The 18,573-nt window shown below is 43.1% G+C and overlaps 1 protein-coding gene across 1 annotated transcript in view; it reads left to right on the top strand.

The window, feature by feature from the left end:
- LOC126253693 (uncharacterized) overlaps nt 1–18,573 on the top strand; it is a 212,076-nt gene that overhangs the window by 161,174 nt on the left and 32,329 nt on the right. Inside the window, exons 4-6 of the mRNA XM_049955219.1 lie at nt 742–952; nt 5,482–5,702; nt 13,397–13,601. Of these exons, the coding sequence (XP_049811176.1) occupies nt 742–952; nt 5,482–5,702; nt 13,397–13,601 (637 nt within the window). The remainder of the gene's footprint in view (nt 1–741; nt 953–5,481; nt 5,703–13,396; nt 13,602–18,573) is intronic.

An 18,573-nucleotide genomic window follows, 5' to 3' on the forward strand; every position in this document is an offset into this window, starting at 1 on the left:
GCAGGAGGGTGTCCACAATGAGGAAATCAAAGAAAAACTGGGAATGAACTCTATAGAAGTAGCAGTCAGGGCGAACAGGCTTAGATGGTGGGGTCATGTTACACGCATGGGAGAAGCAAGGTTACCCAAGAGACTCATGGGTTCAGCATTAGACGGTAGGAGGAGTCGGGGCAGACCAAGAAGAAGGTACCTAGATTCTGTTAAGAATGATTTTGAAGTAATAGGCTTAACATCAGTGGAGGCACCAATGTTAGCACTGAATAGGGGATCATGGAGGAATTTTATAAGGGGGACTATGCTCCAGACTGAACGCTGAAAGGCATAATCAGTCTTAAATGATGATGATGATGATGCTTAACAATAGTTAAAAATAGTGTCAGTGACTATGACTGTGATACACATTTTCTGTGAATTTCAGAGTGGTACTGTACCAGTGTTAAGGAGTCATTCTTTTTAGCTCACCACCAGTGAATGGAACTAGGAGAACAGTTAATATGTGCTATAATAAGAAGCATCCCCTCTCATGCATGCACTGAACAATAGTTAGGCGAATATACTTGTCATTACAAAGCGATGCAGCACTGCATCGACACATGGTGTTTAGCTGTCATGCATAACACACATATGTCTCTAGTGTAAGCAGTGAGGTGTGTGGTCTGATTGAACAAACGCGGGCGCAGTGAGTCAGTAAGACGCCCAGTTGCCGGCTGCCGTTAACGCTGTCGCCTGCTGCGGCCGCAGGTGTGCGAGAACGACAAGGTGGTGATCGACGTGGAGAACGCGATGGACGGCCAGGAGGTGACGATCCACTGGCACGGCGTGTGGCAGCGCGGCTCGCAGTACTCGGACGGCGTGCCCTTCGTCACGCAGTGCCCCATCCAGCAGGGCAACACCTTCCGCTACCAGTTCACCGCCAGCAACGCGGGCACGCACTTCTGGCACGCCCACACAGGTATGCTACCACCGACAGCGACATCTCACCCTCACCGTCATCTTTCTAACTGCACACATTTCTATCTTCACGCTAGTTCCGTCGCCACTCTACCGTAACCCCCTCTCGATCTCCTCCTGCTTTTTGTAAACTGCTCTATGCCGGTATGCATCAGTTAGCATTTTATACCGCAGCAGCTCGTATCTCTCGACCACAATTCTCACCTGTCAATGCTGTAGATCCATTACACAACAAAACACTCGCTGGAAACATCTATTTGGTGTCGATTATGAATTTCCAGGCTGTGTATACTGAATGAAGCCAATGTTATTAACTGAGTCAAAGGAAGCATCCGTTAACAGTTACTGTATCTTTCATAGACGTTCCTAGTGAAACGTCCCCTTAGAAAAATTATACATGACTGTGCTTAAACTGACACTCAGTACTTTTAGCGCAGCGCAATCTGACTTTCAATAATCCCTACAAAAGAATGGCCCTGACTAACAATAAGCTATACCTTTCACAAATCACATACTTCACAAAAATCTTCGTTACTCGAACTACTGCAATACAGCGAGCGCCAATACTGCCAGCTAAATAAAAGATTCAAACTACGGAAGGCACTAACTACTGATAGGCATAGTTAGCAAATTAATGATTTTGATAGAGAACAAACAATGTATTTACCTTAATAGTGTTGAAAAATCATAATATATATATCAGTCCATGATATCCAATATTACAAATATACTCTTTCTGATGGACACACTTCCAGATCGTCCGATCTCAAAACTCCGCCATCTCTCTCCCCACATCCACTACTGCTGGCGGCTCACCTCCAACTGCGCAACGCTACGCGCTGTTCACATCCAGCTGCCAAACACTACAATACCAAACAACAATGCAAACCAGCCACAGACTGCACACAGCACAGCCAGTGATTTTCATACAGAGCGCTACGTGGCGTTACCAATAAAAAAAAAACCTTAACAGCCTACTTACACTAGTTGAATTATATTATGAAGCGTACTGCCCTACCTCACAGTTCAGCTTCATGACCTACTTTTAATAATAATAATGTCCGCCCCGGTAGCTGAGTGGTCAGCGTGACAGACTGTCAATCCTAACGGCCCGGGTTCGATTCCCGGCTGGGTCGGAGAGTTTCTCCGCTCAGGGACTGGGTGTTGTGTTGTCCTAATCATCATCATTTCATCCCCATCGACGCGCAAGTCGCCGAAGTGGCGTCAAATCGAAAGACTTGCACCAGGCGAACGGTCTACCCGACGGGAAGCCCTAGCCACACATTTCCATTTCCAATAATAATAATAATTATGAGCGTATGGCATTGGTGCCCGGGAGACACGTACTTTTAATTATAACTAGATACGATGGTTCCTGTTTCTCTACAGTAACCGTTTCTGGAAAATAGTTGTGATTCCACATTGCTCCTTTTCTTCGTACATCCATATTTAAATAGGATGAAGGTGGGACACAGCTGGTATAATTTTTTATTAAAAATGAAACTCCCCCAGTTGTACTTTAGATTTTATATTTATTTGGCTACTAGTTTCGACGTTCCGTCAACGCCATCTTCAGGTCCGTACACTTTGATGAAATCAATTGTGTGTGGCTGGCGCTTCAGTCCGGAACCGCGCTGCTGCTACGGTCGCAGGTTCGAATCCTGCCTCGGGCATGGATGCGTGTTATGTCCTTAGGGTAGTTAGGTTTAAGTACTTCTAAGTTCTAGCGGACTGATGACCTTAGATGTTAAGTCCCATAGTGCTCAGACCCATTTCAACTATTTGAACCTGAAGATGGCGTGGACGCAACGTCGAAACTAGTAGCCAAATACATATAAAATCTTAAGTACAGCTGGAGGAGTTTCATTTTTAATAAAAAAAAATGCTCCTTTTTTTCTGAAGAACCTGGCGATGAATTTTTTCTTGTTCTAAACTCATTTGAAATGTTTTGTAAATCACATGTGTACATCTGAGCAATAAGCCTACTAACTGATATTTTACAGTTTTCTGTCGGTTTTATCATCTGCACTGTTCCCGTGAACTGCTAAAACACCCTTACTCATTAATAGCTGCCACACCGCTACGATCCACGTTGTTGCGACAAGGACGACGTACGGAAGAGAACGTAGCAGTATTCAGCTGAACAATGAACTCGAGTCCAGAAAGGCAGCAATTAAAGTGCGAGAGATTGTTCTAGACGTCGTCGCGGGGATGCTGTCCCAGAATACTGTGCAGACCCTCGCGGATTCCAAAATTCCGAATTTTTTTCAGTCCTCGTCTTTTTAAGAAAAAAAATGAAAGACTAACAGCGAAATTTCGTGATCAGCCAATGGCAAGGTCACTGTCTTAGAAGATTTTAAATCAATAAAAGCCTTCAGTTCTTAATTTAAAAATATATAAGAAGCCAATTTAGCAAACTTTTTTGATTTCGATCATACTCGGGTACTTGTAAATGAAGTTTCGCCGTTCCTCTCGAACACCGGTACATTGCAATCTAAAAAACGATATTCTGATTTCGCCATTCTTGTCAATAGCTTTTAGACTTGTTTGCTACCGAGAAACTAATACGACGCATTATGACACGGGCAGCTGTAAGAAAGATAACGCTCCGTAGTATCCGTAATATGGTACGCAGTGCAAAGAGAAAATGGTATAAAAGAAAGTAAGATAGGTTTTAACGTCTCGTCGACAACGAACTCATTAAAGACATAGCTTAACATTGGATTACAGAAGAATGTGGAAGGACGTGCTGCATTCAATGACTCTTTCCATGCTATGTACTGAGCATTCAGTGACTCCTCTTCACGTTCTACCTTACTCGTTGTTAAAATAATTGAAAAGCCACGATCGCTTCAATATCGTTTAGCGATACAAAATGATTTTTATCAGATGGTCTGCCTCATGTGCCATGATGTCCATATGGTTTTATAAATGTTAATCCACGTTTCAGATCCGATGATGGCACCTTCAGAGTGCTGAAACCGGTCATCTACTAAACGACATTGAAGCGATCGTGGCTTTTCAATTATTTTTAAAAAAAAACAGAGTGATCGCCCCACGACACACCATGTGTTCACTGCAAAATTAATCGTTGTGTTATTCTACTTCTCGTACAGAATTGGATATATTCTGTTTTTTTCTAAATTATTTGCGCAGAACTACTTATTATTTTTTTTTAAAAAAAAACGCTGTCCATAGTTTCTTCTGTTGCTGTCTTCCAGACCTGATTAATTGTAATATTTGTATCACTTACCCAAAAAATACCAACCGTGTACGATGTCTATTAATTGCATGGTCATCGACACATATAAGAGGTAGTTGTTGTTGTTGTGGTCCTCAGTCCTGAGACTGGTTTGATGCAGCTTTCCATGCTACTATATCCTGTGCAAGCTTCTTCATCTCCCAGTACCTACTGCAACCTACATCTTTCTGAATCTGTTTAGTGTATTCATCTCTTGGTCTCCCTCTACGATTTTTACCCTCCACGATGCCCTCCAATACTAAATTGGCGATCCCTTTATGCCTCAGAACATGTCCTACCAACCGATCCCTTCTTCTGGTCAAGTTGTGCCACAAACTCCTCTTCTCCCCAATCCTATTCAATACCTCCTCATTAGTTACGTGATCTACCCATCTAATTTTCAGCATTCTTCTGTAGCACCATATTTCGAAAGCTTCTATTCTCTTTTTGTCCAAACTATTTATGGTCCACGTCTCACTTCCATACATGGCTACACTCCATACAAATACTTTCAGAAACGACTCCCTGACACTAAAATCTCTGCTCGATGTTAACAAATTTCTCTTCTTCAGAAACGCTTGCCTTGCCATTGCCAGTCTACATTTTATATCTTCTCTACTTCGACCATCATCAGTTATTTTGCTCCCCAAACAGCAAAATTCCTCTACTACTTTAAGTGTCTCATTTCCTAATCTAATTCGCTCAGCATCACCCGACTTAATTCGACTACATTCCATTATCCTCTTTTTGCTTTTGTTCATGTTCATCTTATATTCTCGTTTCATGACACTGTCCATTCCGTTCAACTGCTCTTCCAAGTCCTTTGCTGTCTCTGACAGAATTACAATGTCATCGGCGAGCCTCAAAGTTTTTATTTCCTCTCCATGGATTTTAATACCTACTCCGAATTTTTCTTTTAGTGGACAGAAAATTGTATGGTAAAGGAATTCATTCGTGACTTCCACCAAATCACAAAAATTTTCTCAGTTTTCAGAATCATTCAGTAACACGTTTCGCATTATTTTTGTTAATTTTGATTCAAACTAGTTGTTTATTAATTCCATAAACATTAAATTTTTCGAAATAGTATGTTGATTTACACAATCAAATTTCTAATGTCCTACAAGAAATTTATTACTTTGATACTCTGTTCCTAGCCACACTCCGGCAATATTTCATCGTTACCCAAGTGAAAGCCTAATTTCTGATACTGTTCTCTGCTTTCGTCTACAAAGCTCAGAAGGGGCGGGGTACAGGAGGGAAGCTAACTTGCCGTTTCTCGCCGACAGGGCTGCAGAAGCTGGACGGCCTGTACGGCAGCATCGTGGTGAGGCAGCCGCCGTCGCAGGACCCCAACAGCCACCTGTACGACTACGACCTGACCACGCACGTGGTTCTCATCAGCGACTGGATGCACGAGTCCGCCAACGAGCGCTTCCCCGGCCGGCTGGCCGTCAACCCCGGCCAGGAGCCGGACAACGTGCTCATCAACGGCAGGGGGCAGTTCCAGGTACTCCACACACTGAGCGCGTCCGACGTCTCTCTGAAGGGCGGGCGAGCTGCCGTTTTCCCACAGTCCGACACCACAACAACCGTTAGATGAGTTCCAGAAGAACATGTGGACGGATACGTAACTGGGATGCTCGGTATCGTGGTTTGTCACCCACAGACCATGCCTAGGGCGCGATGGGAAGATATGTATACTTTCATACCAGGCTCCAGCCAGCAATCTTCGTGAACTGAGACAATATAGGTTTCGGGAATGGTAAGAAATCCCTCTAGGCGAGATTCAGAGACTGTTTGCTTCCATGCCACAACAAGTACAAGAATATATTTGTACCTCTGGGGATCACACCTCATCACTGATGATGGACACCAGTTCGGAATGTGCTGACATCTCCACAAAGTTACATAAATACCGGACTGATGTTTCGTGGTGAAATACTTTCCATTTCCAAACATTTTATTCGGGCCATCAGTAACAGCATATACAAGGTGACTCAGCTGCCCCTGTCACTGAGTTTTATGCAGACCGCAACGCCTTCAGATACCACTGGCAAGAATTTACTGTTCCCTAGCTCACTACGTGCAAACTAATAGTCCTACAGAAAAAATTAATAGGATCTTTTTGTAGGAAATATAATGTAGTTAAATTTTTGTTCAGGGATCGTTTTCGTAGGAGGCCGAAGTTTTCGAATTATTCAAGAAAAACGTGTTTGGAGGTGACTTTTGCACGCTTTTCTTGAATAATTCGAAAACTCCGGCATCTATAGAAAACGCATCCTGGTACAAACTGTAACAGCATTAAATTTCCTACAAAAATGTCGTGTCAATTTTTTCTGTAGGACTAATAGTTCGTGTGTAAGAAGCGAGAGAAAATGAAAATCTTACTAGGAGTATTTGAGGGAGTTGCGGGTTGCATAGTCCCGATGGTAGGGGCATCTGAATCATCGTGTATGTTCCTGGAAAAATGCATGACACAATACTGTCTTGTAAAATTACTTATTTACTATCGGTTTCAGTCACTGGCCACCCTCGCGGTATTGTACAAACAACAGAACAGAAGAAAATGCAATGAAGACCAAAGAAGAATACAACATCCAGTGAAATTACACAGCCTAACTTCGGATTTTTGCGAAAAGAGTTTACAATGATGACATCACATAACAGACATGTCTTCAAGTATGAAGGATAACATGGTCTTAGTAAAACGTAAAAAACCTGATCGGCTGCAGGCATAACCGCCTATTGTAAAGGCCAGAAGCTGTGCTGTTCTTGACGGTCAACCGGGGCAGGTGCCTGGGATTGCTTTGTTGGTTGCATAAGAAGCTGGAGCCGTAATATGTGCGACTGAGCGCTGTATTGTAAGACAGCTACGTATTATGATCATCAGGTCCTCTATCTGGAGAAACAGTTTGTAATGCAGCCACCCAGCAGCAGAAGTTGCAGGTAGTGACTGTCCGAAGTTGAGGGAAGGCTGTCCTGATACCAGAAATAGCACCAGAGAAAGGAAGATGCGACGGTTCTATTAAGACGATTAATTGTAAGCAAGTTTTTGGTAAACTGCTTTCTTTAATGTGTTAACGCATTGCTCAGCTTGAAAAAGGTTTTATACCCGGTTTATTTTAACTGACAAATGGATTGAGAGATATTAACTAGTTAAACAATTGTTCATATTTAATTTTTTCATGAACTAAAGACGTGCTTGAAAAGGTTAAGTGTTGTCTATTGTAAAGGAATCACGAAGCGGCAATGTTAAATGGCAAAACAATTGCCCTGTTCAGACTCGTTACATCTAAAAAAAACTGCTTGATTTTAAGAAAGACTTTTAATGTTGTCTTTTCTACTTAAGCTATAAATTGCCAGATGTTAACTGACTAAACAACTGCTCAAATTTATTATTGCAGTTTTGAATAGAAATTACTTTATTACGGATATTTGATAGTTACTCCTGATGTTTCTATCACTTTCGGGACTTTTCATTGCTCTATCCACGAGAAATTTTCATATCTAGATTTACCCTTCTTTAAATGGTTCAAATGGCTCTGAGCACTATGGGACTCAAGATCTTAGGTCATAAGTCCCCTAGAACTTAGAACTACTTAAACCTAACTAACCTAAGGACATCACACATACCCATGCCCGAGGCAGGATTCGAACCTGCGACCGTAGCAGTCCCGCGGTTCCGGACTGCAGCGCCAGAACCGCACGGCCACCGCGGCCGGCCCTTCTTTAACATTAACTGCAACTGATACATATCACCTTCTACTTCCATAAATGTATTTTCTAATTTTTCAATCCTGGATTCACTTCCTTGCAAAGAAGACGTCTTTACATATACAATCAGTGGCTTCAAACACCAGTATACTTTACAACGTATGATGCTGTGTGGCTGCGTCACAAACTGTTTCTCGCACACAGAGGAGCTGATGACCACCATGACTATATAATTCAACACAACTCAAAAACATATGGACCAGTTTCAACCAAATTTGGCATATATATATATATATATATATTATTATTATTTTTTTAAAAATACTGTGATAGTAAGAAACCCCTCATACCTCTAGCGGAGGGGGTATGAATGAGAAGGGGTGACAAGTAAAAATGTTCGAAAACCATCAGAATTTCTTTCCTGTACTTAGCTGACTTGGAATATTTCAAAAATATGAAGCGCCATCTGTCTCTTTTCTTTTACTGATCGGTGCGTCAACCAGGTCTGAAGACTGAGCACCGTAGCGAGCCAATAATACCGCACACTCCTTACCCAGGCAGAATTAAACTTTTCTTAGAATTCAAATGAAACTGTGGGGCGAAATTCGATACAGATGCAGATGAAATTTGTGTACAAATATGAGTGAAATACGTTAAATATACGTGAGATATACGAGGGCAGTTCAATAAGTAATGCAACACATTTTTTTTCTGAAACAGGGGTTGTTTTATTCAGCATTGAAATACACCAGGTTATTCCCCAATCTTTTAGCTACACAACACTATTTTTCAACGTAATCTCCATTCAATGCTACGGCCTTACGCCACCTTGAAATGAGGGCCTGTATGCCTGCACGGTACCATTCCACTGGTCGATGTCGGAGCCAACGTCGTACTGCATCAATAACTTCTTCATCATCCGCGTAGTGCGTCCCACGGATTGCGTCCTTCATTGGGCCAAACATATGGAAATCCGACGGTGCGAGATCGGGGCTGTAGGGTGCATGAGGAAGAACAGTCCACTGAAGTTTTGTGAGCTCCTCTCGGGTGCAAAGACTTGTGTGAGGTCTTGCGTTGTCATGAAGGAGGAGAAGTTCGTTCTGATTTTTGTGCCTACGAACACGCTGAAGTCGTTTCTTCAATTTCTGAAGAGTAGCACAATACACTTCAGAGTTGATCGTTTGACCATGGGGAAGGACATCGAACAGAATAACCCCTTCAGCGTCCCAGGACACTGTAACCATGACTTTACCGGCTGAGGGTATGGCTTTAAACTTTTTCTTGGTAGGGGAGTGGGTGTGGCGCCACTCCATTGATTGCCGTTTTTTTTCAGGTTCGAAGTGATGAACCCATGTTTCACTGCCTGTAACAATCTTTGACAAGAAATTGTCACCCTCAGCCACATGACGAGCAAACAATTCCGCACAGATGGTTCTCCTTTGCTCTTTATGGTGTTCGGTTAGACAACGAGGGACCCAGCGGGAACAAACCTTTGAATATCCCAACTGGTGAACAATTGTGACAGCACTACCAACAGAGATGTCAAGTTGAGCACTGAGTTGTTTGATGGTGATCCGTCGATCATCTCGAACGAGTGTGTTCGCACGCTCCGCCATTGCAGGAGTCACAGCTGTGCACGGCCGGCCCGCACGCGGGAGATCAGACAGTCTTGCTTGACCTTGCGGCGATGATGACACACGCTTTGCCCAACGACTCACCGTGCTTTTGTCCACTGCCAGATCACCGTAGACATTCTGCAAGCGCCTATGAATATCTGAGATGCCCTGGTTTTCCGCCAAAAGAAACTCGATCACTGCCCGTTGTTTGCAACGCACATCCGTTACAGACGCCATTTTAACAGCTCCGTACAGCGCTGCCACCTGTCGGAAGTCAATGAAACTATACGAGACGAAGCGGGAATGTTTGAAAATATTCCACAAGAAATTTCCGGTTTTTTCAACCAAAATTGGCCGAGAAAAAAAAGTGTTGCATTACTTATTGAACTGCCCTCGTAGATATGTGTGATACATGTGTACGAGAGGGAACCCATGAGCAAAAAGCTAGTAAAATACAGATTTCTCTCAAGTTTCCTCCAAAATTTTGACCTGTTCATTGGCAATACAAAAGACGTCGTACTTCAACCGCCAAGAGCTGCTGATAAATAATACAGGGTGTTTATAAATGAATATGGGGGTTTTAACGCTTTATAATATTTATTACATTAAACTTACAGTTATATATGATATGTGAAATGAAAGAACAACTCAAACAGTTGTGTCTGGCACCAGCGCGCAATGTTTCTGCGGCAGTCCGCTAGACAGCGGTAATAGCGAAGACGGCGACTAGTGAACAGAAAGCGTTTTGTGTTTTGCAGTTTGCAAAGACCGAATCTGTAGTTACTGTGCAACGTGCGTTCCGGTTGAAGTTCGGCTGTGATTCTCCCAGTGACAATAACATTCATAGATGGTATCATCAATTTGAAGATATCAGCTGTCTTTACAAAGGGAAGGCACAGGACAACCAAGAGTTAGTGAAGAGACTGTCGAGCGAGTGAGAGAGTCGTTCACTCGTAGCCCAAAGAAATCAGTCCGGAAGGCTAGTCGTCAATTACAAGTTCCCATGTCGACTGTTTGGAATGTTTTAAGAAAACGCATACAACTACATCCTCACCGTTCACAGTTATTACAGGCTCTAAAGCCGGCAGACCATGGATTACGTGCCAACTTCGCAAACGAAATGTTGTTTCATGACGATGAAGATTTACTGGATCATGTTGTCATCAGTGATGAATCGACCTTTCACCTTAGTGGACATGTTAACACTCACAATGTGCGCACCTGGGGCTCGGTAAATCCTCATGATGTGGTACAAATGCAACGAGATTCCCCTAAAGTGACTGCTTTTTGTGCCGTATCCCGGCGGAAAGTTTACGGGCCTTTCTTTTGGTGAACCTACTGTAACTGGCACCTCTTACCTTGATACACTAGAGCAATGGCTCTTCCCTCAGTTGGAAGAAGATGAGCCAGAGAAGTTCATTTTCCAGAAAAATAGTGCGCCACCTCACTGGCATACCAAAGTACGCGATTAGTTGAACTTCACTGTACCCGAGCGCTGGATAGGCTGCAAGGGGCCCAATGACAGGGCTTGCTTTGCATGGCCTCCACGTTCACTCGACCTAACGCCATGCGATTTTTTCCTTTGGGGCTTCATAAAAGATCGTGTGTACATGTCTCCGCTACCAGCAGACCTACCTGAATTATGAAACCGGATTGAAGCAGCTGTTGCTACAATCACTGAAGGCACACTTATCAACGTTTGGGAAGAACTCGGCTATAGACTTGATGTGTGCCATGTGACGGATGGTGGTCACATTGAACATTTATAAGGTTCTTGGTAAAACTGTTTTAGTTGCTCTTTCATTTAACATATCGTTTATAACTATAAGTTCAATATAATAAATATTATAAAGCGTTAAAACCCCGATATTCATTTATAAACACCCTGTATTTTAAACACAACCGGTGTCAATGTTCAGATGATATTCAGATATCTTAAGGTCATTTGTAACAGCTTACATAGAAATATTAAACTAATAATTGAAAATAACCTAAAAGCCATATTGCATGACTGTCGTCAACAGTAAAACTATTAATCCTCGTTAACGTTACACAATCTGGTTCCGTCCTTTCGTTGGAGACAGCCTACAACTTTCGTGTTATCTGACGCCGCACTTTTAATATTGCCATGTAAACTGTTACAAACGACCTTAAAACATGTGAAGATCGAAAACTGTTGCGTATAAAGATGGCAACTGAAAAGTGATGTTTTTCAAGTACCTTCATTAAAAAAAAATTGCGAGTTCAAAACCTTCGCGGTTCCGTGCGGAATATATAAAATCTTGCTAGCTTCTGACGATTTACGAGGGCTATTCGGAAAGTAATGTGCGGACGGGCGCGAAATTGAAAGCACTGTGACAATCCGATGAAGCGTTGCAAAGATGTCTTTGGCAGTGTCTCTAGTATCCTCGTCGATCGTGTCACATCGCTCTTTCTAGTTCTGATCGCACAAATACAAATGTGTGTGAATTCCCAAGGGACCAAACTGCTGAGGTCATCGGTCCCTAGACTTACACACTACTTAAACTATGCTAAGAACAACACACACCCACACACACCCATGCCCGAGCGAGGACTCCAACCTCCGGCGGGACGGGCGGCGCAATCCGTGACATGCCGCCCCAAACCGCGCGGCCATCCCCGCGCGGATCTAATCGCACAGTGAGCACGTAAAGGTGCCTAAAAATAGTGTCTCACGCCAAGTACGAGGCAGTGGTGAGGGATTTCGAGTGATATCATGCAGCCCACATAACTGTCATGCGTTTCCTTCTTCGGAGCTTACTTTCCGAATGTTGTTGTTGCTATTGTGGTCTTCAGTCCTGAGACTGGTTTGATGCTACTGTGTCCTGTGCAAGCTTCTTCATCTCCCAGTACTTACTGCAACCTACATCCTTCTCAATCTGCTTAGTGCATCCACCTCTTGGTCTCCCTCTACGATTTTTACCCTCCACTCTGTCCTCCAATACCAAGTTTGTGATCCCTTGACGCCTCAGAACCTGTCCTACCAACCGGTCCCTTCTTCTTGTCAAGTTGTGCCACAAACTCCTCCTCTCCCAAATTCTATTCAATACCTCCTCATTAGTTATGCGATCCACCCATCTAATCTTCAGCATTCTTCTGTAGCATCACATTTCGAAAGCTTCTGTTCTCTTCTTGTCCAAACTATTTACCGTCCATGTTTCACTTCCATACATGGCTACACTCCATACAAATACTTTCAGAAACGACTTCCTGACACGCCTATATTCGATGGTAACAAATTTCTCTTCTTCAGAAACGCTTTCCTTGCCATTGCCAGTCTACATTTTATATCTTCTCTACTTTGCTCCCCAAATAGCTCATTTCCTAATCTAATTCCCTCAGCATCATCCGACTTAATTCGACTACATTCCATTATCCTCGTTTTGCTTTTGTTGATGTTCATCTTATATCCTCCTTTCGAGACACTATCCATTCCGTTCAACTGCTCTTCCAAGTCCTTTGCTGTCTCTGACAGAATTACAATGTCATCGGCGAACCTCAAAGTTTTTATTTCTTCTCCATGGATTTTACTACCTACTTTCCGAACAGCCCTCGTAAATTGGCAGGACCTTCCAAGATTTTACATGTCTGCACTCTGAACCATGAAGGTTTTGAACTCTCAATATTTTCTGTTGCGCGTTAGCTGCGCACTAGAATGGTCGTCCGGGAGCATCTCTTTGTCGAAAAACTTTAAGTCTTTTTGCCGCGTGTAAAAGAACAACGTACGTATTGCCTCGAACTGATTTTCTGCCACACCACCCTTCACGAAAATGTCTGACAGAAGTGGAAGCCTAAACCATGAGAACGGCAATTTTCTCTTACTAACTAACTCTGCGCCTCCTGTCCGCAGGACCCCAACACGGGCTTCGTGACGAACACGCCGCTGGAGATCTTCACGATGACCCCGGGCCGCCGCTACCGCTTCCGCCTCATCAACTCGTTCGCCACTGTCTGCCCGGCGCAGTTCACCATCGAGGGTCACCCGCTCGTCATCATCGCCACCGACGGAGAACCTGTGCAGCCCGTGGCTGTCAACACCATCATATCCTTCTCAGGTATACTAACAGTAAAAGTAAGTTTCGTTACGAGCAGTGAAAGACAAAGAGAGGCCCGACAATGGGGCCAGTCAGTAAAGCCGTCGGCAAACGCACCGTGCTGTCGAACGATAACGTTGAGCGTGCCAAGTTCAACGTGCTGCTGAACGCTCAGGAACGATGCGACTCGTGCACACGGTACGTGGGCCCCAACGTGGTATACGCGATCGGAACGCACTCCAGCGGCAGTTTGAGGGATGCTTCTAGTTCGTAAATCACAATGTTTACTCAACGCGCGCGCATAAAATTCCCACGTTAGCTCTATTAAAATGCATATTTCCTCCATCTTCCACGAAAAGGAAAGTACTGTGTCCAATCAATAAGGACACAGGCTTATAAAAGTTCCATTACAAACAGCGCGGCACAAATTTGGAATACTTCTCTGCCTAAGATAAACATTATTTCATCATTCTCACATTTTAGTAAAACCCCAAGGTCAGTCTTACTTGATCACTGTTCCTACCCAGTAGCAGAATCTTTGCAACATGTGAATTGCGAAGCGTGAAAGAAAAAGGAGCAAAATATCTTTATACAAGTAGCGCAAGCTCTTCTGTAGATTAAGCCAATCGAATAAAGTCACCCCTCAAAAAAAGGTGAACTTATATTTGCGTAATACCAAATATTATAGTCTATATTTATATTAAAGTAATAATAAAGCATCAGAACCTAATAAAAACGCGAATTTTAGGAAAAAAAGTTAGGGAGTGTCGAGTCGCGAACCACCGCCCCTAACTGCCAACTCTTCAGAACAGTGACGGTACTCATTACGCTGAACCAACATCAACATTTTCAGAACAGTGATGGTAGTCATTACGCTGAACCAACATCACACATCTAACATGTAATCATATTACGTTACCCCTTGGTGGAAACCTTAATCGTAGGTATGTTACGAATTGAAATTTAATTGTATCAAATTGTACCAAGAACAATACGTTTTGGGTGGATCTTCAGTATGTCGCTGCCTTCAAATTGCCTACTCTCATGATACGCAAGTTACAATAACTCTTTTGCCACGAATATGATGTTTCTCATTATTTTACTGGAACGAATCACAGAGTTAACAACGGGTTTTCCAGCGATTCTCAATTTGCTGGGACTCAGAAACGGCATATATACATATAGGCTTAAAATGAATGCCAATATGGCGCCTCACAACTCTGTACTGAAGGGAGACGGCGTGCATGGGACGTAGGTGGCGTTGTGCCATCTCATTGGTCAACGCTCAGACGCACGCTCAGAATATCTGACAAGCCAGATATTGCACTGCACGTTCGGAAAGACTCCCGAGTGTGCTATTCCACGCTATGACGTCAGAAACTCGGCACGTTCAACGCTCGGATGCACGGTCCGTGTGCCGACGGATTAAGGGTTCCGGAAAAACGAAGAAAAACACGAGGCAATCAACGACTCATCTTATAACAGAGGTTGAAGAAAGGAAAACCTACGTCTATAGCATTTCCAGATTAGAGACAACTTTTAACAATATTTACTGGATTACACTCTTTGAAATTTTGAAGATCGCAGGAATAAAATACAGAAGTACAGGAATGTATATAAATGACCTAGCAGATAGTATCGGAAGTTCCATGCGGCTTTTCGCGGATGATGCTGTAGTATACAGAGAAGTTGCAGCATTAGAAAATTGCAGCGAAATGCAGGAAGATCTGCAGCGGATAGGCACTCGGTGCAGAGAGTGGCAACTGACCCTTAACATAGACAAATCTTATATATTCCGAATACATAGAAATAAGTATCCTTTATTGTATCATTATATGATAGCGGAACAAACACTGGTAGCAGTTGTTGTTGTGGTCTTCAGTCCTGAGACTGGTTTGATGCAGCTCTCCATGCTCCTCTATCCTGTGCAAGCTTCTTCATCTCCCAGTACCTACTGCAACCTACATCCTTCTGAATCTGCTTAGTGTATCCATCTTTTGGTCTCCCTCTACGATTTTTACCCTCCACGCTGCCCTCCAATACTAAATTGGTGATCCCTTGATGCCTCAAAACATGTCCTACCAACTGATCCCTTCTTCTAGTCAAGTTGTGCCACAAACTCCTCCCCAATCCTATTCAATGCTTCCTCATTAGTTATGTGATCTACCCATCTAATCTTCAGCATTCTTCTGTAGCACCACATTTCGAAAGCTTCTCTTCTCTTCTTGCCCAAACTATTTATCGTCCATGTTTCACTTCCATACATGGCTACACTCCATACAAATACTTTCAGAAACAACTTCCTGACACTTAAATCAATACTGGATGTTAACAAATTTCTCTTCTTCAGAAACGCTTTCCTTGCCATTGCCAGTCTACATTTTATATCCTCTCTACTTCGACCATCATCAGTTATTTTGCTTCCAAAATAGCAAAACTCCTTTACTACTTTAAGTGTCTCATTTCCTAATCTAGTTCCCTGTCCGCCCCAGTAGCTGAGTGGTCAGCGTGTCGGATTGCCGACCTCTGGGCCCGGGTTCGATTCCCGGCTGGGTCGGAGATTTTCTCCGCTCAGGGACTGGGTGTTGTGTTGTGTTCATCATCATCTCATCTCCATCCGGCGTGCAGGTCGCCCAATGTGGCGCCGACTGTAATAAGACCTGCGATATGGCGGCCGGACCTGCCCCGCGAGGGGCCTCCCGGCCAATGACGCCAAACGCTCATCATCATCATCATCTAGTTCCCTCAGCATAACACGATTTAATTCGCCTACATTCCATTATCCTCGTTTTGCTTTTGTTGATGTTCATCTTATACCCTCCTTTCAAGACACTATCCATTCCGTTCAACTGCTCTTCCAAGTCCTTTTCTGTCTCTGGCAGAATTACAATGTCATTGGCGAACCTCAAAGTTTTTATTTCTTCTCCATGGATTTTAATACCTACTCCGAACTTTATTTTTGTTTCCTTTACTGCTTGGTCAATATCCAGATTGAATAGCATTGGGGATAGGCTACAACCCTGTCTCACTCCCTTCCCAACCACTGCTGCCCTTTGATGTCCCTCGACTCTTATAACTGCCATCTGGTTTCTGTACAAATTGTAAATAGCTTTTCGCTCCCTGTATTTTACCCCTGCCACCTTCAGAATTTGAAAGAGAGTATTCCAGTCAACATTGTCGAAAGATTTCTCTAAGTCTACAAACGCTAGAAACGTAGGTTTGCCTTTCCTTAATCTAGCTTCTAAGATAAGTCGTAGGGTCAGTATTGCCTCACGTGTTCCGATATTTCTGCGGAATCCAAACTGATCTTCCCCGAGGTCGGCTTCTACTAGTTTTTCCATTCGTCTGTAAAGATTTCGCGTTAGTATTTGCATCCGTGACTTATTAACTGATAGTTCGGTAATTTTCACATCTGTCAACACCTGCTTTCTTTGGGATTGGAATTATTATATTCTTCATGAAGTCTGAAGGTATTTCGCCTGTCTCATACATCTTGCTCACCAGATGGTAGAGTTTTGTCAGGACTGGCTCTCCCAAGGATGTCAGTAGTTCTAATGGTAGCAGTTACTTCTATAAAATATCTGGGAGTATGCGTACGGAACGATTTGAAGTGGAATGATCATATAAAATTAATTGTTGGTAAGGCGGTTGCCAGATTGAGATTCATTGGGAGAGTCCTTAGAAAATGTAGTCCATCTACAAAGGAGGTGGCTTACAAAACACTCGTTCAACCTACACTTGAGTATTGCTCATCAGTGTGGGATCCGTACCAGGTCGGGTTGACGGAGGAGATAGAGAAGATCCAAAGAAGAGCGGCGCGTTTCGTCACAGGGTTATTTGGTAACCGTGATAGCGTTACGGAGATGTTTAGCAAACTCAAGTGGCAGACTCTGCAAGAGAGGCGCTCTGCATCGCGGTGTAGCTTGCTTCCAGATTTCGAGAGGGTCCGTTTCTGGATGAGGTATCGAATATATTGCTTCCCCCTACTTATACCTCCCGAGGAGATCACGAATGTAAAATTAGAGAGATTCGAGCGCGCACGGAGGCTTTCCGGCAGTCGTTCTTCCCCCGAACCATACGCGACTGGAACAAGAAAGGGAGGTAATGACAGTGGCACGTAAAGTGCCCTCCGCCACACACTGTTGAGTGGCTTGCGGAGTATAAATGTAGATGTAGATGCGAAAGGTTCTTCAAACTTGGACATAAAACTGACTACAGACATAACATCGAAGGAAATGAAAGCGAAGACGTAGTTGAGAAAGGAGTGAGACAGATTTGTAGCGCATCCCTAATGTTACTCAATCTGCACACTGAACAAGCAGTATAGGAAAGCAAGAAGAAATTTGGGAAGGGGAGAAATAAAAACTTGGAGGCATGCGATGACACTGTAACTGCGTCAAAGACGGCAAAGGACGTCGTACATCAGCTGAACGGAATAGATAGTAGAAAATTTGTGGTAAGGTCTCTCGAACTGCAAACTACAGCTATAAAAAGTCATATGGATCGTTCCTTAGTACTCTCACTACCTCAGTTCAAGAAATTTCATCACACAAATTCAAGTACTCGATACGTCAGCCTTTCCAAATTTGCGAATGAAAGCACCACAGCACAGGGAGAAAAGAAAAATATACTACAGAAAAATGTCGTGATGCCTTTTACTATGTTTATCACCGTCTTCTTCCAAGAAGCTTATCAACGTAAACTTGTACTTTCGGAAGAGTCGTAAAAATTTCAAATTAAAATTCTTATTGACGAGTGATCATTTTGTCAAGTGGCTCAGTGAGTAATAAAGTAAGGTCATAACAAGCATTGTAAGGAAGGATATAGGAATTCCTTTTCGCATAATCATCCTCCACCTCTCACGAAGATAGATAGTACTTTCACAATAGGTTCATGGCGAAGAGACTTTAAATGTGAACTGAATTATTGGTTATTTATATAAAAATTATATTATGAAATATTATTTACAAGGAAAGGACGTACTTACGGCATG

The sequence above is a fragment of the Schistocerca nitens genome, chromosome 4, assembly GCF_023898315.1.
Source record: "Schistocerca nitens isolate TAMUIC-IGC-003100 chromosome 4, iqSchNite1.1, whole genome shotgun sequence".
Classification (NCBI taxonomy): Eukaryota; Metazoa; Arthropoda; class Insecta; order Orthoptera; family Acrididae; genus Schistocerca; species Schistocerca nitens.